Source organism: Schistocerca piceifrons, chromosome 8, assembly GCF_021461385.2.
Source record: "Schistocerca piceifrons isolate TAMUIC-IGC-003096 chromosome 8, iqSchPice1.1, whole genome shotgun sequence".
Lineage (NCBI taxonomy): Eukaryota > Metazoa > Arthropoda > Insecta > Orthoptera > Acrididae > Schistocerca > Schistocerca piceifrons.
In genome coordinates, this window is record NC_060145.1 from 136,922,892 (window position 1) to 136,944,117 (window position 21,226).

General features: G+C 43.4%; 1 protein-coding gene across 1 annotated transcript in view; it reads left to right on the forward strand.

Moving 5' to 3' along the window:
- Nucleotides 1–21,226, forward strand: part of LOC124712133 (protein lethal(3)malignant blood neoplasm 1) — a 146,692-nt gene that overhangs the window by 99,930 nt on the left and 25,536 nt on the right. Inside the window, exons 2-3 of the mRNA XM_047242431.1 lie at nucleotides 6,941–7,112; nucleotides 12,093–12,224. Of these exons, the coding sequence (XP_047098387.1) occupies nucleotides 6,941–7,112; nucleotides 12,093–12,224 (304 nt within the window). The remainder of the gene's footprint in view (nucleotides 1–6,940; nucleotides 7,113–12,092; nucleotides 12,225–21,226) is intronic.

A 21,226-nucleotide genomic window follows, 5' to 3' on the forward strand; every position in this document is an offset into this window, starting at 1 on the left:
TGGCTACTACTAATTTCTATATGAACTTTGAAATGTCTGCCATTAAGGTTTCACAAAGTCCGCCATCTTTGGCACTCCCTGCATGTCTCCTTCATCGACACAGCGTCACCACGGAATTCCCAGCCACGCTGTCAGATGGACGACGTGGTCCGGCCATTGTGCGGCATCACGCCGTTGCTAACGTGCTGCGGCTTGCCGAGCGGCCCAAGCGGAGGCCGCCAACTCTGAACTTAGAATATTTTCAGGGCGCCACAACGCGCCTGTTACCTCATAGTGAAGCACCTGTCATCGTTACAACAAGGTTGCGACAACTTGTCCGATCTCCCATGTGGCGGCCGGCTGCACACAGATGCGACTCCTCCAATGGTTGAATGTGCGGACAATCTCATTCGCAGTGATGGACAGATCACAATCAAACTCCTCGCTGTATAACTGGATTTCTCTGTTTGTAGTGCTAACACAAGCGTCCACCAGATGGGGTACTCAAAGGTGTGTGAGCACAGGGTTCGTCGTCGCCTAGCAGAAGACCATAAAGACCAACGAAGGACCGACCATCTGTGTGGAATAGCTTGTACCTTACGTGTCTGACTGTGACAATTGTTTATCGAACATCGTCAGAAGCTGTGGCACATGGGCTCATCATTCCAAACCAGAAACAATACGGCAACCCATGGAGTGGCGCCAGACTACTACTGTTCTGAAGAAAAGTTCAAAGCCGCATCCTCAACTGGTACAGTCATGGCGTGGGGCTTTGATGGGGTTCTTCTGGTCGATGTCCTCCCTGATGATGTAACTATCAACTTTGAAGTGTATAGTACTACCTTTAGGAAACCGAATAAATGACTTCAGCGTGTTCTTTGCCAAAAAAATACAAACAAACTTCTCCTTCTACATGACAATGCAAGGCCTCAAACACGTCTATGCACCCGAGAGGAGCTCACAAAAGTTCATTGGACTGTTCTGCCTCGTACACCCTACAGCCCGGATCTCGCACCTTCGGACTTCCATCTGATGGGTATGAAGGATGGACTCACGGGAAGCAATATGTGGATGGTGTGGGGATTACTGATGTAGCAAGACGTTGGCTGCGACGTCGACCAGAAGAGTGGTACCACACAGACATACAAGCCTTCCCTGTAAGGTGGCGTAAGGCCGTCGCATTGGACGGAGATTATTCTGCATTACGGATTTTTAGCCAAAATGGTGTATTGGAATCCTGAATGAAATCAACTTCCTTTCATAAAAAAGTGTTGCATTACTTAGTGAATTCCCTCGTATGTTTCCATGTTGGCCTCCTCAGTTTCTCAACATGGTAACGATAGAGCAGCTTCTTGTGCAGATCCCTCCATACAGTCATGAGGTCAACGTTCCTTAATTAAGCTAATTATCTTACACTGACACTAGGGCTGTCGTCAAATGCACGAAGAAGTCCAGGTATCCTCGTCCTTCTAGGCCTGGGGGGCCACGAGTAGTAGGCTTAAACGTTTCTTTATCACTAGGAAGACGATCCAGTGCCTTATAAATCCTCCAGTCGAGGCACCGTCGTTCTTAAAATCTCTCCCGATACAAACGTCGAGCACCACGGCCATTGCTGTCTGCTAATCGGTACATCATTTGAGCAAACTTCCACTGCACTGTATCAGAAGCCACGTTCGCAATGAACACGAAGCATTTGATGTTATATTCTTGATACTAGAGGAGAAATGAAATGAGTCACCTGTCAATATAAGCAACGAGGTGAGGCACATGTCAACGATACCTTCGTTCAATTGGAGCAACATACACTATTGGTGAACAGAAAAATTGCAACTTATTATACGTTCTAACCAAACACAACCAAAAACGTGTTTTGAACATTTCATACGAGAAAAGTTTCATGTAATGCCGATGTATTCTGTACTTATCCGGTGATAAATTTGATTATGACGAGAAGTAGAAAATGATTTCTAACATGGAAATAAAGCGTTTCCGACCCATGTCCATAAAACACATTTTATTCCTTCACGGGTAAGGAATGTTTTCTCAAAGTTTGGCCATATCTTTTTCTTACACCCTGTATACAACTATTCGCATGTTTCTGAAATATGTTTTGGTAAATACATTGGAACAAAATGGTACATGAGTATTTATAAAGACTTGACGCAGAAACACCACACGTGTATAATGCGCATACAGAGCGCTGCGAATTCAGTGGGGCAATTTGTCGTTCGTTGGTAGAAATAAGAACAACCCACTGAGCAGCATGTAAGCATCGATGATACGATAGTTACATTCGGCTTCTTAAAACTATATACCGTTCTTTCGAGGATCGTACTAGGTTACTAAACGAAGTATACGTACAAGGAAGAGTCCTTTGATAATTTATTGAACTTTTACTGAATTTTGCATCTGTGTCAGGACCACAAGACAATAAAATTCAGCCTTAAGTACACTACTGGTCATTATAATTGTTACAACAAGAAGAAAGGCAGATGATAAACGGCTATTCATTGGACAAATATATTATACTAGAACTGACATATGATTACATTTTCACGCAATTTGGGTGCATAGATCCTGAGAAATCAGTACCCAGAACAACCACCTCTGGCTGTAAAAACGCCCTTGATACGCCTGGGCATTGGGTCAAACAAAGCTTGGTTGGCGTGTACATGTACAGCTGCCCATGTCATGCACGGAGTTGACGTGGGGGCTGAACTAATAAAATGTGTGTCTGTTTGTGTGTGTGTGTATGTGTGTGTGTGTTTGTGTGTGTAAGGAAGAGAGAGAGAGAAGAAGGGAGGGAGGGAAAGGAAGAGACAGGGAGAGGGAGAATAGAACGAGAAGGTGGAGAAGGAAAAGGAGTACAAGGAGGAGAAAGAGAAACTATAAGATATGAGCTGTTACGTTTGTAATACATAGCTCTGGGCACTGGATGGTGGAAGATATAAGGGGTGATCAAAAAGTTTCGGTATGAGGACGTTGCTTCAATGTATATGGAACGTAGCGCGACTCCGATGCGGGTATATAAGCACTGACACGTAGACAGGCGTTTTGTGTGGCATTCGTGTCTTTCAGACGTGCGTGCTGTAAATGCGCAAACGTGAACTATGGCGTCTATATTAACAAATGCGTCCAAACAGGGCTAACGTGATACTGTTCTTTCCTTGGTTGCCGAACAACAAACACCAGTGGTCATCCGAAGGAAATGTATAGGACAGCACGTATGTCGAAAACCACTATTGTGGAATGGTGCGCCAAGTTTAATACTGGTCGCGATTCGACACAGGATGCCCCCGTATCTGAAATATCCTAACACAGAAGTCAAGTGGGAGACACTCAAGCACTTCCCCTACAGTTCTGATCTCTCCCTAAGCAATTATCGCTTCTTAGGTCCGTTAAAAAAAGACCTTGAATGCCGACGACTACTGCCAATTATGATGTGCAGCAGGCACTTACGGACTTTCTCATACAGCAGGACACGTTGTTTTACGAAACGGGTCTGTTCAAGCTGGTGTGTCGGTGAGATGACTGCCTCAACGCTCACGGTGATTTTGCCTGATTGGTATACCGATTCTGAATGCACGGCCCTCGAGCGGAAACTCCTTGATTGCCACTTACACATTCCGTCACAGAACAGTTATATTGTATGACCTCTCTTTCCGTCTTAGGCTATTTTCGTTACTCGTTTTGTTAAGCCTCACGGGTCTTCGTAGACCCGATTCCAGGCCTCTGTCGCCCTATCAAACCCTGAAGTGGGAATCGGGAATCGAATTTCTTAACTCGCTATTAGAAGCTGTCAATGCTAGGAGATCGCGTCGATAGGAAAACGATGGAATATTAGGGATTAATTCGTCATCGACGACGAGATCATTAGATGCGTCGCATACATGAAGTATTAGCGATGGTTGGAGAAGGGAATCGACCGTGCTGTTTCGAACGAATTATCCTGACATTTACGTAAAGCGATTTAGAGAAATCACGGAAATCTAAATCTCGATGGCTGAACTGGGATTTCACCCGTCCGAATTCGCGTCGAGTGTCCTAGCGTTGCGCCGCATCACTCGACGGATCGTGACCAGAAACTACGAGAGCGTGCTGATAAATAATGCATCAGAATTTTTAATGTGGAAACTCTGAAAACTTTTTAAATAAAGCAAACGTTATTAACACTCCACATCTTTATTCTTCATGTCTTTGCCGCTAGAGTGCTCCGAATTGTACCGTGTAACATGGCGGTGTGTAATGCACCTATGTCGGTGCGTGAGATATATATATCTCCGTTTGACCTATGGCAGCGCCATCTAGCCGGCCAAGCATAGCGCCATCTGGTTTCCCCCTTCAGACTAGGTTTCGTTCTTTGTAGGTTTTTCGTTTGACTCTTATTTCGTGAGATATTTGGCCCGGTCACGATCAATGGACCACCCTAAAATTGTATACACAACAATGTACTGTTTTTTTCTTCTTCCTCGTAGTCAGTCGTAACATAAAACAGGAAAGTCCTATTTCTGGCTTATTGGCTTTCATTTAGTACTACAGAATCTGAATCGTCCGAAACATTGTAATCCTACACCTTTGCGAATTAAAACAATGCGAAATACTGCCACTGAAGCTACTATCCTCACAGATAGAGCTGCCAAACAATGTAGCAAATCATTTTACGCGTCCGCAATTCCCAGTCAACGTTTTGTTGCAATAATAATAATAATAATCAGTGGGTCACAGTCAAAGGTATGGAGGAAGTGGACAGAGAGGAGAGCGGGGGAAGTGAAGATAGAGAGGTGGAAGAAGATGGACAGAAAGGCAGGAGAAAGTATAAAACGCACAGAGAGACAGGGGGCAGGAGGAGATACAGAGAGATAGGGGGGCAGGACGAAATGGACAGGGAGAGGAGGAAGCAGATGATAGACAAAGAGAGGGCAGAGGAAGAGGAAACCGACAAAGGAAGGGGGAGAAGGAGATGGGAAGAGAGAAGCAGAGAAAGAAATTAGGATATATAATGGTTCAAATGACTCTGAGCACTATGGGACTCAACATCTTAGGTCATAAGTCCCCTAGAACATAGAACTACTTAAACCTAACTAACCTAAGGACATCACACACACCCATGCCTGAGGCAGGATTCGAACCTGCGACCGTAGCAGCCTCGCGGTTCCGGACTGCAGCGCCAGAACCGCACGGCCACCGCGGCCGGCAATTAGGATTTATATCCAATTCCAGTATTTTTTTAACAATTTAGAAGGTTTACCAGGTTTGCTAGTACGATTATAATTAGATGAGTTCGTTTGAAAATTGTTGTTATTTGAATGATGTTACTATGCAAGAGACGTGATTCATTCCTGTAGATTCTCTCCATCAGTGGTCTCCTTACATGAGTTTTTTCCCTGTGCTTACGTTTTCTGGAATATTGCGTTGAGTGAAACGAATGACTTTGGCTGTTTTACTATTGGGAACGTGATAATCGAAGTTTGATGGTGAGGTAGCCAGGTGTAAATATTACAGCAGCGTGAAATATATATATATATATATATATATGTGTGTGTGTGTGTGTGTGTGTGTGTGTTTGTTACTTTTAAATTTTTAGAACACAGGGAGTAATGACACCAAACTTTTGACAGTCAGGTTAATAACATTTCTTTTCTCTCAATCAAATGACTTACTTTGAGAACTTTGCAGGTACACTACTGGCCATTAAAATTGCTACACTAAGAAGAAATGCAGACGATAAACGGATATTCATTGGACAAATATATTGTGCTAGAAATAACATGTGATTACATTTTCACGCAATTTAGGTGCATAGATCCAGAGAACTCAGTACCCAGAACAACCACCTCTGGCCGTAATAACGGCCTTGATACGCCTGGGCATTGAGTCAAACAGAGCTTGGACGACGTGCACAGGTACTGCTGCCCATGCAGCTTCATCACGATACCACAGTTCATCAAGAGTAGTGACTCGCGTATTGTGACGAGCCAGTTGCTCGGCCACCATTGACCAGACATTTTCAGTTGGTGAGAGATCGGGAGAATGTGCTGGCCAGGGAAGCAGTCGAACATTTTCTGTATCCAGAAAGGCCCGTACAGGACCTGCAAGTGCGGTCGTGCACTATCCTGCTCAAATGTAGGGTTTCGCAGGGATCGAATGAAGGGTAGAGTCACAAGTAGTAACACATCAGAAATGTAACGTCCACTGTTCAAAGTGCCGTCGAACAAGAGGTGACCGAAAAATGACGTTTCGCCATCCGTGCACCCAGGTTGGTCGTTAAGTACACCATCGCAGGCACTCCTGTCTGTGACGCAGCGTCAAGGGTAACTGCAGCCATGGTCTCCGAGCTGATAGTGCATGCTGCTGCAAACGTCGTCGAACTGTTCGTGGAGATGGTTGTTGTCTTGCAAACGTCCCCATCTTTTGACTCAGGGATAGAGACGTGGCTGCACGATCCGTTACTGCCATGCGGATAAGATGCCTATCATCTCGACTGCTAATGATACGAGGCCGTTGGGAACCAGCACGGCGTTCCGTATTGCCCTCCTGAACCCATCGATTCCATATTTTGCTAACAGTCATTGGATATCGACCAACGCGAGCAACAATGTCGCGATATGATAAACCGCAAACGCGAGGCATCACAACAATGTTTCACCAGGCACCGCCGGGCAACTGCTGTTTGTGTATTAGAAATCGGTTGGAAACTTTCCTCATGTCAGCAAGTTGTAGGTGTCGCCACCATCGCCAGCTTTGTGTGAATGCCCTGAAAAGCTAATCATTTGGATATCACAGTATGTTCTTCCTGTCGGTTAAATTTTGCGTCTGTAGCACGTCATCTTCGTGGTGTAGCAATTTTAGTGGCCAGTAGTGTAGTAAATTTTGGCAATATTGGTTCCAGTGAGTGGTTTTCCTGTGGAGGTGTGGCCCCTCCCTTCCCTCGCTGTCACGGTGTGCCTTCCTCGTGTTGCAGGCACTGTCAGCGAGGAGGCTGGCCGTAGTGAGGGCGGTGGCGGCGGCGGCGCTGCTGTGCGGCCTGGTGGTGGGAGCGCCCGCTGCCTCAGACGACGACTACACGGACGAGAACAGGCCCTACGAGTTCGGATTCGTCATCGAGGGGCAGCAGCACCGCCACGAGAAGAAAGGTCGCACATTCGAATATGTCTGTATTATCTCTTACTCACTTAAGGGGAGACTCAGCCAAAAATTTAACCTTTCTTCAACGTTTCCGATTTCAACCGAATTTAAAAATCATGTGTGTCACGTAGAAATGTATGAATATCTAACCTTTGAAGCCCAAAACTTCGAGTTTGAGTTTTTAATTTTTAATATGATTTTAACGGTATTTTTGAAAACCAGCTTTTGGTACTAATAATTTAATATTCACATTTCAGATTCCTCATGTTCATTCACAAGACATTGTTCAACAGTTTTATACATTCATCAGGCATAATTACAGTATTTTTTAAAATTTTAAAACTAAAATTTTCTTTAATTATCGGTTCGTATATGTGATAATGAAACAGACAAATGACATTTTCGGTAATATTAATGCTTACTCTACCACGCAAACATAGGGGTTACACTCTTCTGGTATGATACGCTCCCTGGGGAGTCCCACCGGGGCCCGAACCGCACAGTAACCCTGGGTTCGGTGTGGGGCGGTGGAGGGGTGAAGTGGACTGCGGTAGTCGTCGTGGGGTTGTGGACCACAGCGGCTGCGGCGGGAAACGGAGCCTCTCCGTCGTTTCTAGGCCCCCGGTTGTCATAGAATCCAATTCATACAAATATCTCTGGATCACAGAGAGCACAAGTTGCTTGTTTGCGGAAGTGTGAAAGAAAGACTAACAGAGAGTATTCATAGATTACCACTGATTTCTACGTTGCTTCAGAACAACATTGTCAAATAAAAAGTTAATTTTCCTAATGTGCGAAGAATGTGAAACAGTTGTTATTTATTAACATACTACTAAGGATTAATTGAGATACTTGTCCAACTCGTAACACAAATTAACTTTCCGGCAGGCAATTTTGTTATCTAACATATTATTTTTAAAGAAAAGACTCGAAATTTTTTCCTTGTATATCGGTACGAAGTTGAGTTTTTCGAGGAAATGATTGGCTCACCGTCTCAAAAATTTTGTATTTGGTGTTTCGACTCATTTCGCGATCCAGAACATTTTTGCGACGAGCTTTTCCGTGCGCTCGTCGCTCACTGGCAGTCTTCTTTTCCCTGGAGCTCTACAACAGTGCTAACCCGGTCTGTGATCACTACTTCATTGACTGGCTTGCTGTTATCTTTCTAGGAGAGTTATGTAACATATTTTGTGCAATCGTGCGATAAACGTTTTGCGAAAAAGAATAAATTCACTCTAGGCATCAAAAAGGAGTCAGTAGGTATCGATTGCGTGAAACCTAGGTTGCCTCGTTCGCTCAAGAAACCAGAGGACTTTCGAGGGCAGACCTCTAGTTTATACTACGCTTCTTGTGTTACGAAAGGTCATCGATACAACTCAACACAGTCACCACATACAGAAAAACGGTGTAGAAATATTGCAACAGGTATGAGGTTGGAGTGAAATTATTTATCGTAAAATTGTTGAAGCTGTCGTGGACACTTTTTGAAAAATCGTATGTATGTCGCGCAAGCACGGCGTGAAGACTATTTACAAACCGACCATCAAGACTAAAGTGTGTCTCATATCATCAAAGGACAAATGGGACCCACTTGCATCATCCGGAAAATACCTCATAGGTACCCTGTAACACATGGAACGGTTTATGTAACAATGACTGGACGAGGCATCAACACGAGGATCATCAAACATAAGCGCTATTGCAGACTGGTACAGGTGGAAAAACCTCGCGTGGCGGAAAACGCGCTGTGTGTTACTGATCATATAGTAAAACTCACTGACGCGAAAATTCACTCTGTGCAGAACACCTACCAACCCAGATTACTGAGGGAAGCTACAGAAATTCACATGCATGACCATAGCTTTAACAACAAAGAGGAAGGCCTCAGGCTAAACAGATCGTGGATTCACATGTTGCAGCAAACGACCTTTGCATGCAGCAAGAGGAACACTTTCCGAAAATTAGATCACCGTGTCATCCTCTTGGTTACCTTGATACACATTATAAAATGAGTACAAATCAAAAGGGTCTAAAATTTCTTAACTTCTAACTTTCCCAGAATTTCAACGTCTGAAGTCTGATGTTATGCGCTTTCCCAAATTTAAACTCCAAGACTTATTACAGTTGAAAGTCGCGTAAACAATTGTGTGGCTCTAGAGGCCTAGAGCAAAAAGTAGTGTACAACCGGTAAATTTACCTGCAAGTCTACTGGATGCATCCTTAGCACTGAAGCACCAAAGAAGCTGATATAGTAATGCGTGTTCAAATACTGAGATATGTAAACAGGCAGAATACGACGCTGCGGTCGGCAACTTCTATATAATACAACAAGTGTCTGGCGCAGTTCTCAGATCGGTCACTGCTGCTAAAATGACATATCAAGATTTAAGTGAGTCTGATGTGGTATTACATTCGGTATACGAGCGATGGGACACAGTATCTCCGAGGTAGCGACGTAGTGGGGATTTTCCCGTACGACCATTTCACAAGTGTACCGTGAATATCATGAATCCGGTAAAACAATCAAGTCTCCGACATTGTAGCGACCGAGAAAGATCCTCCAAGAACGGGACCAACAGCTACTGAAGAGTATCATTTAACGTGACAGAAATGCAACACTTCCGTAAGTTGCTGCAGATTTCAATGCTGGGCCATCAACAACCGTCAGCGTGTGAATCATTCAACGATACATCATCGATATGGCATTTCGGAGCCGAAGGCCCACTCGTGCATCCTTGATGACTGCACAACACAAAACTTTACGCCTCGCCTGTGTCCGTGAACACCGACATTAGACTGTTTATGACTGGAAGCATGCTGCTTTGTCGGAGGAGTCTAACCACAGACCCCGCATGTCAGCAGGGTACTGTTGAAACTCGTGGAGGCTCTGTAAAGGTGTTAGCCGCGAGCAGTTGGAGTTATATGGGACCCGTGATACGTCTAGATACGACTGTGACAGGTGACACGTACGTAAGCATCCTGTCTCATCACCTGAATCCATTCATGTCCATTTTGCATTCCGACGGACTAGGGGAATTCCAGCAGGACAATGCAACACTCCACACGTCCAGAATTGTTACAGAGTGGCTCCAGGAGCACTCTTCTGAATGTAAACACTTCAGCAGGCCACTAAACTCCCCATACATCAACATTATTGAGCATATCTTGGATGCCTCGCAACGTGTTGTTCAGAAGAGATCTCCACCTCCTCGTGCTCTTACGGATTTACGGACAGCGCTGCAGGACTCATGGAGTCAGTTCCCTCCAGCACTACTTCAGACATTAATCGAGTCCATGACACGTCGTGTTGTGGCACTTCAGCGTGCTGGCTGGGGCCCTACACCGTATTAGGCAGGTGTGCCAGTTTTTTTGGCTCTTCAGTGCATATACACTCTAAGACAAAAAAGAAAAAATACCGACGCACCACGAAGGAAGTATCCGAATGGTACAGAAATCGACAAATATGATGTACATGTACAGACATACAAATGATTACAATTTCAGGAAAATTGGGTGATTTATTCAAGAAAATGAGCTTCACGAAGGTCAGCAAGTCAATAACGCGATGGTCTTCCTTTGGCCCTTATACAAGCCGTTATTTGGCATGACGTTGATTGATACAGTTGTCGGAAGTCCTACTGAAGGATATGGTGCAAAATTTTATCCATCTGGCGCGTTAGATAGTCAAACCCTAAGATGGTTGGAGCGCCCGGCCAAAATGATCCAAACGTTCTCAGTTTGGGAGAGATTAGTCGACCTTGGTTACAGCAGGATTTGGCAAGCAATAAGACAAGTAGTAGAAATTCTCGTCGCATGCCGGCGGGCATTATCTTGCTGAAATGTAACCCAAGATGGCTTGCCACGAAGGCAAAAGAATGGGGCGTAGCATACCGTGGATGTACCGCTGTGTTGCAGGGTAGGCGCGGATGACTACCAAAGGGATCCAGGTATGGAAAGAAACGACACACTAGAACATCACTCCTGGTTGTAAAGCTCCATGGCTGGCGACAATCACGTTGATTTTTGACCACTGTCCGGGGCGTCTACAGACACGCAACATTCTCTCCTCGTCATTTGATGACCGGAATGTGTTACAACACCTCAACATTAATTTTACACCTATGTCAAAGCATCGGTAAAACAGTTAATACAACTCTATAGCACTTGTTAAAATCGTGTGTGCAAGTTGTGTAAGCAATCAGTGAATTGTCATGCATAGTATTACATACGAAAACCCTAACATGTATGTCGACTTTACTACACAACAAGTCGAACATATTGTTTTGTGAACGACGTCAATGAATATCCAAAAATAGACTATTTTCTAGTACCTGTTATTTATAAAGAAATAATTACGCATCGGGTAATACTACAGTCGGACATAAAAATGAACAGTAATGGTATCAGAGAGTTGTACATTATTTAGAACGACCAGAATAAGGGACGTCAATGAAACAAACGAATTTCTTGTCGAAATTCTACTTTACATCTTTATGACAAGTGCGTCTCTGGTAACTGCCACCTGAGCGAAGTTCAGAACATAATCATAATATTTACTTGTCGATACGCATTGGAAATTTTAGTAGTCTTTAACAGAAGTTTAATATCTCCAAAACAGTTCAATGTGAAGAAAATTCTGAGTTCTTTGGTTTCTATGTTAACCGTAGGTCTTTAGGTGTTTCCACAAAATAATAATAAAGATGGATTTCAGGTATTTGGACGACAAGGAACGGACCTTAGCTCGTAAAAGTATGCGATGGCATTCAAATGTACGCTGCAGCTGATAGATACTTTACTTTTTTTCGTATCACTGTCCTACAACTAAGGGTTTGAAACGATTCTATAACAAATGCGCGTCTATAAATCAGTTCATAGAGTCACTCCTCAGTTTGCTATTATAATTGTGCCTCGAGACTTAATTAAAGTCTCATAACTATGCAAAGAATGGCCACGTAAGTAGTGAATCATTTATAACGACATGTCCACAGATGAGAGAGGCATCATCATGGGGGAGTTCGGCTTCATCACGGCGGACGGAGTCTACCACGTGACGGTGTACGCCACGGACGAGAACGGGGACTTCAAGATCATCAGCATGAAGAACATCCGCCTCGGACCGCGTAAGTACGATAAAGTGTAATGCCTACAGGATATGAACATGCCGACTGAAACACATTCAAGGAAACAACATTGTGTTGTGCGTGGCTGAGTTATCATCCTTTCTTTCTTTGCGCTCATTAACTTTTGGGAAAACAGAACTTGAAACTAAATGAGAAACTCTATTGAAAGTAATTCTAAACAAAGATTATATCTAAACAAAGATTGAGACCTAATATCATCGGAGGCATGTAAAACAGGAATCATTCCGGTTACTTCCAGACAGGCAACACAGGAATATATCATAGGCTGAAACAGATGAACAAAATTATAATTCGAACGTAAACTAATAACAATGATTGCTGGACGAGGATTGGAAGTTACGTGATTTACCTCTCAAAAATCCGTTAATAGTACCAAACTACTGTTGTGGCAAAAAAGAGGGCGTCTAACAAATTTACTCCCTTGAAACCACAACATTGAATGTCGTGGATGCTGTATATTACACAAACATTCGTAATCTTCTTTGCCCAGTAATAAAGACAGCTTTTATACCTCTTCACGAGCCACAGTTTCTATGTTGTCGTCATGATAACGGAGTAATGTGTACGTCGGAGGCAGCTTATGTGACTCGACTTGGAAGTTGCTGGAGACAGTTATGACCAGTGGGTTCAACATTATCGTTTATGAATGAGCAAAAGTAAATTTATTAAATAATTTTTTTCTCCTGAAAGGCCATTTTTTACTACCAAAAATTTTTATGTGCCAAAGTTATCGGTTTGCCAGAATTGTCAATTTCAGGCGCGCCTACAAAAAATAAAATAGGAATAAAACAAGAGTACGAAAACCAGGAATAAACCTTGGTGACGGGTGTTAAAACAGTACCAACAATTGCATCTACAAACAAAAAATATAATTATGTAGAACCCGTTAACATAAAATGTTGAATCGTATAATCGCTGAATTAATGATTAGTCAGTTATGTTTTTTGTTATTTCTAACACCTTTTTTACGACACGGTTACACGAGCATTTCACATTTCCGTAAACATTTTCGACTAGGCAGTGCCCATTACAAGATTAAAGGCACATGTTGTAAGCGGTTTTCGTGTTGTCAACGGAAAACCCTTGCAGCATATTTCTGTAGGCTGAACGTGAACACCTGTCGTCAAAAACGGTTACGGAAATGTGGAATGCTCATGCGATTATAATGTAAAACGTATTAAAAATAACAGGATATGAGTCATTCGCTCGATCTCCAACTTAGTATGTAATTTTTGTCAACCATCTTTCAATTATTGTTTTTACAGTATATATCTTTTGTAGGACGAGGCAACTTTTCGTATATTTTAAGATCCAATGAAATGAAAGTCCGGATCTAGTAAAGACGCTGGCCGCTGCCACCTCTACAGACACTTCACTTTTTTAAGAAGTGGGCAAATTAAATCACGGTGAACAGTGTTTGCAATATACATTTCAATAACGCTTAAACAATGAACTGTTAACCTGCTTAAGAAGGTTTTCTTGATGACGTCATTGGATCGAAGAAATACTTGATGAGGGGTAACATGATCACGATGAAGATTGCAGCGATAAAATTTGTAGAAATTAAAAGAGTTTTTGACAGAAAACGTCTTTATTTAGTTTAATAACCGGTTTCGGTAATTACGATCACCATCACATTCGGCTACAAAGGAAATATTTTGTACAAATATATGAGTAAGAACATTAGGTTTTTTTCTTTATTGTTTTCTTATCCCCCTCGCCCCATATAAGCGAAGTGGGGGCCGCGAGAGGTATAATATCCCGCTCTTCTGCCAAGAGATTTGCAGTGTAAATAAAGAGATAAGATCAAGATTTAAGGATGCAATACTAAAAACAGTTTTTAAATTTATAAGAAGATGACAATGACGCTAGTTACATTAAATACGATGTTGTTCTTCTTCGTTTGTTAAAAATTAAAATCGAAAAACTAATAAGTAAAGGTAAATGAGAAAATAAATGAATATTTAATAAGGACAGCGACGCATATTAAATAGGAGTACTGCTCATTCACTAAAAAGTGGTGGGCACATCTCGACCAGTGTATCTGTTCGCGGATTTCGTCCTTAGTACCATTGCGTTCTGTTCCCAACAGAAGCTTTTAGGGATAGCCTGTATCTTCGGGATTAGAAATTTGCTTCCACCCGCTGACAAATCCTATAGCCCCTCGTGATTCTTATCGACAGCGACATGCACTTTCACCAAGCTTTCGAACACAACATTCCTACTTTGATTCCACCAAGCTTTCAAACACAACATTGCTACTTTGATACAGACTGACGTGGGTTCCTCTCTTCACATCAGAGTTGCAATTACACACATCCTAAGTTATTCTCAGGCTTTCTATGCGAATTGCACTGATGAATTCTTCTCAGGAATTCAACTGAGTAAAATCTTTGTTTTGGAGCGTACTTTCGACACGTTGCCTTCTTGCCATCTGCTGGCGAAGTATCTCGGTCTTTCTGAACGCTGCTATTTATCCGTTTCACGTGGTGTCTTTAATCTTCCGGAATCGTACCAAGTGAAAGGAACTCAAGCGTCTGAAACTGAGAGTCCATGGTGTTTGGGGAAGAGGTGAAGTGCCGCGTTAAGTCTTGAGGTCGGTAGTCAGCCATACGCTTTGCTGGCGCTCTGATATCGGAACGCTCGTGGTGTGTTTTAGGTAGGGCGTCGTAAAAGGCGGATCTGAGAAGGAAGCCGCTAATCACTAGATGTTCTTAAATTCATTTATATCACCTCCTTGATTATCTACTGTCTGACAAAAGAACCGAAGTACTCAGTAGAGTAAAAGGGTGAATGGCCTTCCAGACCATGATGCACAAATTTTAACATTAAAAGGCCTTTGTGCTCAAACGAATGTCACATATAATTACGAACGATGTAGCAAAGTTAATGCAACAGCAATAGAGAGTTTTTTAAACCTCATCAAGGAACAAGAGTGGAAGGATGTTTATAGTGCCGAAAACATAGACGATAAATATAATGCTTTCCTTAATACATTTCTCATGCTCATTGAGAGTTGCTTTCCATTAAAACGTTCTAAACGGGGTACTAGCAGTAAAAGGCAGACAGCAAAAAGGTCATTATTTATTCACAGTGTTGAGAATGGCTGTAATGTAGAGTATGAGTGGGGTACCGTCAAATGGCGGGGGGAGGGGGGGGGCAGGGAGCAGTGTTGGGACCACTCCTGTTCCTTATTTATGTAACAGATATGCCCTCTAGTGTCACGGGTAACTCTAAAATATTTCTGTTTGCTGATGACACTAGCTTGGTAGAAAAGGATGTTGTGTGCAACATTGGCTCGGTTTCAAATAGTGCATTTCATGACATATGTTCATGGCTTGTAGAAAATAAAGTAAGGCTAAATCACAGTAAGACTCATTTTTTACAGTTTCTAACATACAATTCAACAAAACCCGACGTTCTAATCTCACAGAATGGGTATGTGATTACTGAAACTGAACAGTTCGAATTTCTAGGTGTTCAGGTAGACAGTAAACTGTCATGGAAAGCCCATGTTCAGGATCTTGTTCAAAAACTTAATGCTGTCATTTTTACTATTCGAACGCTATCTGAAGGGAGTGATCGCTCGACACGAAAATTAGTCTACTTTGCTTGTTTTCATTCGCTTATATTATGGTATTATATTTTGAGGTAACCCTTCCCATTCTAAAAGGATATTTTTGGCTCATAAACGGGCGGTTCGGGCAATAAGTGGTGTAAGTTCCCGAACCACTTCTCGACCTCTGTTCACGAGTCTGGATATTTTGACATTGGCCTCTCAATATATATATTCCTTACTGTCATTTCTTGTTAACAATATTAGCTTATTCCCAAGAATAAGCAGTTTTCACTGAGTTAATAATCGGCAGAAATCAGACCTGCAGTTGACACCGACTTCCTTAACTCTTGTGCAGGAAGGTGTGCAGTATACTGCTGCATCCATTTTCAATAGGCTACCACAAGGACTCAAAAATTTTAGCAGTAACCCACGCGCTTTAAAATCGAAACTGAAGAGTTTCCTCATGGATCACTCCTTCCATTCTGTCGAGGAGTTCCATGAAACATTAAGCTGATTCTTGTTGTATTGTTGATTGCGTTTACTTAAACTTATGGCTTGACTTTTTTAGGGTTCATGAACACTTTATTTTTATCTGTTATTACTTTTACGTTGCAATTACATGTACTGACACGTTCCATGACCTTGGAGATTTGCTCCTCAGTTTAGTCCTACTGAACTTGACGTGTAAATAAATAAATAAATAAAGAGGAGGAGGAAACGAAATAAAACTTCATGGGTTTCGTGGCTATGTGATGTTATTTCAATTGATTACAAATTCGAGTCAAATGTACGAAGAACTTTACAGTATGAGTGCATTTATCGGTGTAAGTTGCAGCCCCTAAAGCCTGGACGTATGCACTCACCCAGTTTGGGAGAATGTGTTGTCCCCTCTCCCGAGGAAAGCTGGCCCACAACTCTTCTAGCATGTCCTTGTCATCCCGGATACTGGCACTGAGACAGGGTCGACGATCGAGCTGGTCCCACACAGGTCCTACAGGGATCGAATATGGAGGTCTTGCTGGCCCCGGGAATATCTCACAATCACGCATACAGTTCACAGACACTGGTGCCATGTGTGAAACATTTCTGTACGATTGCGTAGGCTGCCGCGGACAGAGTCAGTCGATATAAAAGTTTTCTGGGTAACGCGTCATAATGTATAAAACTACTGCTGCTGGAGAAAATCATGGTACATAACATAAGATCCAATAGACTACGGAGGTTACGTTCTCCCTCCACCGCAATAAGCTATTAAAATAAAGTTCCCTCTCCTTCTTCCTTAAGTGACCAATGAAACGAACTATCTTTTTAAAATTATGACGTAATGGCATGCGCAGTGAACAGTAACAACAAAATATAAGGAACACTGCATAGCTACAACGCACCAGTAGACCCAGAAGAAGGCCGCTTCAACCGTGGCCGAAAGGTTGGTTTGTCTCCAGCAGCAGTAGTTTTATATATTATGACGCGGTACTATACAAAGAAATCTTTTCTGTCAAACATTTCCGTGTTGGAAAAGTAACGTGAGGAGGGCGGGTGTCCGTGACGCACTGTTATGCCGTTCGAGTACCCTCAATTACTGCCAGCCCTGTTCTGAAGTGATACGTAATAGCTTTCCCCAATATGATGCCAGGAGTCATTGTGCCTCTCCAAAAATTTGGAACAACGAGGCTTCCCCGAGTCACTGCTATAATCACCAACGATGGTCATCCGGGTTAAGTCACAACCGCGACTCATCGCTAATTGTAATGCAGCGCCATTCGTCGGCAGCCTGCATTTTTCGGTCACAGCACCCCTCCAACCTAGCCCACTGTAATTTGTGCTGTGATTTCGGTGGCGATAACGTGGCAGGGGTAAAATACAAGGAGCGAAAAGCTATTTACAATTTGTACAGAAACCAAATGGCAGTTAAAGAGTCGAGGGGCATGAAAGGGAAGCAGTGGTTGGGAAGGTAGTGAGACAGCGTTATAGCCTATCCCCGATGTTATTCAATCTGTATATTGAGCAAGCAGAAAAGGAAACAGAAGAAACATTCGGAGTAGGAATTAAAATCCATGGAGGTTCGTCGATGACATTGTAATTCTGTCAGAGACAGCAAAGGACCAGGAAGAGCAGCTGAACGGAATGGACAGTATCTTGAAAGGAGGATATGAACACCAACAAAAGCAACCCGAGGATAATGGAATGTCGTCGAATTAAAAAGGGTGATGCTGAGGGAATTAGATGGTCGAAGTAGAGAGGATATAAAATGCAGACTGGCAATCGCAAGGAAAGCTTTTCTCAAGAAGAGAAATTGGTTAACATCGAGTATAGATTTAAGTGTCAGGAAGTCGTTTCGGAAAGTATTTGTACGGAGTGTAGCCATGTATGGAAGTGAAACATGGACGATAAATAGTTTAGACAAGAAGAGAATAGAATATTTCAAAATGTGGTGCTACAGAAGAATGCTGAAGATTAGATGGGTAGATTACATAACGAATGAGCAGGTATTGAATAGAAATGGAGAGGAGAGAAATTTGTTGCGCATCTTGACTAGAAGAAGGGATCGGTTGGTAGTGCATATTCTGAGGCATCAAGGGATCAACAATTTAGTACTGGAGGGCAGCGTGGAGGGTAAAAATCGTAGAGGGAGACCAAGAGGTGAATACACTAAACAGATTCAGAAGGATGTAGGTTGCAGTATGTACTGGGAGGTGAAGAAGCTTGCACAGGATAGAGTAGCATGGAGGGCTGCATCAAACCAGTCTCTGGACTGAAGACTACAACAACAACAACAACAACAACCTGTGGGGCGGCAAATTCCCTAGTCTGGCAGCTTCTAGTTTCCTACCATTGAAACGGAACGACATAGAATGTTGCAGGAATTCCATTACTTGTTCTCGGATAGCGGGCGCAGATGTGAAGGTACTGCGATGTACTTGGTGCACAATATGCCGATCTTCCTTTGTGGTGGTCAGATGTGATCAGTCAATATCTTGATGACGAGCATGCCTCCCCTTACGCTCCAATGCAGTCCTACATTGTGCTAGTCTTCTCGGAGTCATTCGTGGCGGTATGTCTGAACAAAATTATCTCGATTTTCAAGCCACGTCAATTAGAATAAAATTCTCTAACTTTCGATGACTACCTCCGCCACCGTCGTCAGGAGGAAAAAAGAACCACTGATAGCCGGGGCTGGCGCCGTTTCCCGCTTAGAAAGGCATGACTGCAGCATCAGAAACGAATCAGAGACGCGTGCGTGGACGTTGAACTCAGCAGCTCAAAGCAGATCCGGCCCTCCACGTTTGAAACTGCCACTCTCGCCTCCCTTCAAGCGTCAAGCATCCATCTTTGGTTCCTTTCCATACCGAAAGCCCGCTCACATGCACCAGTAAGTACGTACCTCTGGTATCTGTTAAAATTGTTTCTGTGTATTCTAATCTCGGCTGCCTCCTTCATAACAGAATCCAAATATGCAGACGCAGGAGCCAAGACTTCTTTTTTCGATCTGTGTTTTGTGGCCGTTCTCCAGGAAATGTTCAGCTATGGCATACTTGTCAATCTTCCTCTGTTTAACATCTACCTTGTGCTCAGTGCAAAGCTCCGCAACTATGAGAACTGTTTCATCTATATAGATAGTACCGCATTCATAAGGGACACCTTACACACCATCGGGTACACGAAAAGCTATGTGCTAGATTATTTCGTATGTTAGAAACGGGCCGGAACCCTAGTCTCAGTCAGTGTTATTGCAGCATACGCCCTAACGTGCTGCTCGTTTCCCCACAGTACGACAGGAAAGCAGCCGGCTTGGCCTCTTCTGCCGATCCACAAGGCGCTCTTCCTCGGTGGCCTCTGAAAGCGTTTCCCAGTGTCATGTTCTCCATAAAATGCCCAAGGGATTCGAACAGCCGGCTAAACGGAAGCCCGCAGCATGTCCCCTTTTAAACTCGTGTCAGATTCTGATCACTCTGTCTCCGAAGACTACGCGGCGTCTTCGTGTCCCTCGGAGTGATGACTCAACATCTGACACAGTTCACGCGTCTTAAATACGCAACCAGGCCCAACAACAACATCAAACACAAAGGACACCAATGCACTCTGGTGGCCATTCTACCTCCCACAGAGAACTGCGGCTCCAATCCTTTACATGCCCGCCGTTGTATGTCCAAGTACGAAGTTACCTCGATATCCAGCCATTTTTTTTGGGTGGTTCTCTATTTTTTTGATGGACAGCGTAGAGGTCATTTTCAATTCTTGTACCTGAACAGCCTCCTAAATCTTCTCGGTGGAGTTAGGGATGACACTGCATGCAGAGCTTAGCCAGGCCGGGTTAGATGTGGAAGGGGAATAGTTGGATATGATGTACAGTTAGGTGACAAAAGACATGAGATAGCGATATGCATGTATACAGGTGTCAGTAATATCGCGTATACAAGATACAAAGAGCAGTTCATTGGCGGAGCTGTCATTTGTATTGAGGTGACTCATGTGAAAAGGTTTCGGAGGTGGTTACATAACGCAGTAAAATGAAATGATCATATGATATTGTTCTCCGGGATGTCCCAGTCGGGTTTGGCCACCAAGTGCAAGTCTTATCTTACTCGGCGCCACATTAGGCAACTTGCAGCCGGTGATGATGATGAAATGATGAGGAGGACAACACAACACCCAGTCCCCGAACGGAGAAAATCTCCAACTCGGCCGGGAATCGAACCCGTTCCCAGTGCGTGGCAGGTAAGCAGGTTACCACCCAGCTAAGCATGAGGAACATAACGCAGTGACCGACGGCCTTCACTTACCGACAGAGAGTAGCGGCGTTTGCATAGATCTTTTAGTAGTAACAGACAAGCAACACTGCGTGAAATAACCACAGTAATCAATGTACGAAGTACGACGATGGTATCCAGAATTGGCGTTAATGGGCTATGGCAGCAGGCGGCCGATGCGATTGCCTTTGCTAACACCCGACATCCCCTGCAGCGCCTCTCGTGGGCTCGTGACCCTATTTATTGGACCATAGACGACTGGAAAACTGTGACCTGGTCAGAGGAGTCCCGATTTCAGTTGGTAAGAGCTGATGACAGTGTTCGACTGGGGCGCAGGCACCACGAAGCCACTGACCCAAGTTGTTAATAAGGCACTGTGCAAGCTGGTGATGGCTCCACAATGGTTTTGGCTGTATTTACATGGAATGGACTGGGTCCTCTGGTCCAACTGAACCGATCATTGACTAAAAATTGTTATTTTCAGCCATTCATGGACTTCATGTTGCCAAACAACGATGGAATTTATATGGATGACCGTGCGCCATGTCACAGGGCCACAATTGCTAACCAGTGATTTTTAGAACCTTCTGGACAGTTCGAACGAATCAACTGGCCACCCTGATCGTCCTACATGAATCGCATCGAACTTTTACGCCACTTAATCGAGAGACCAG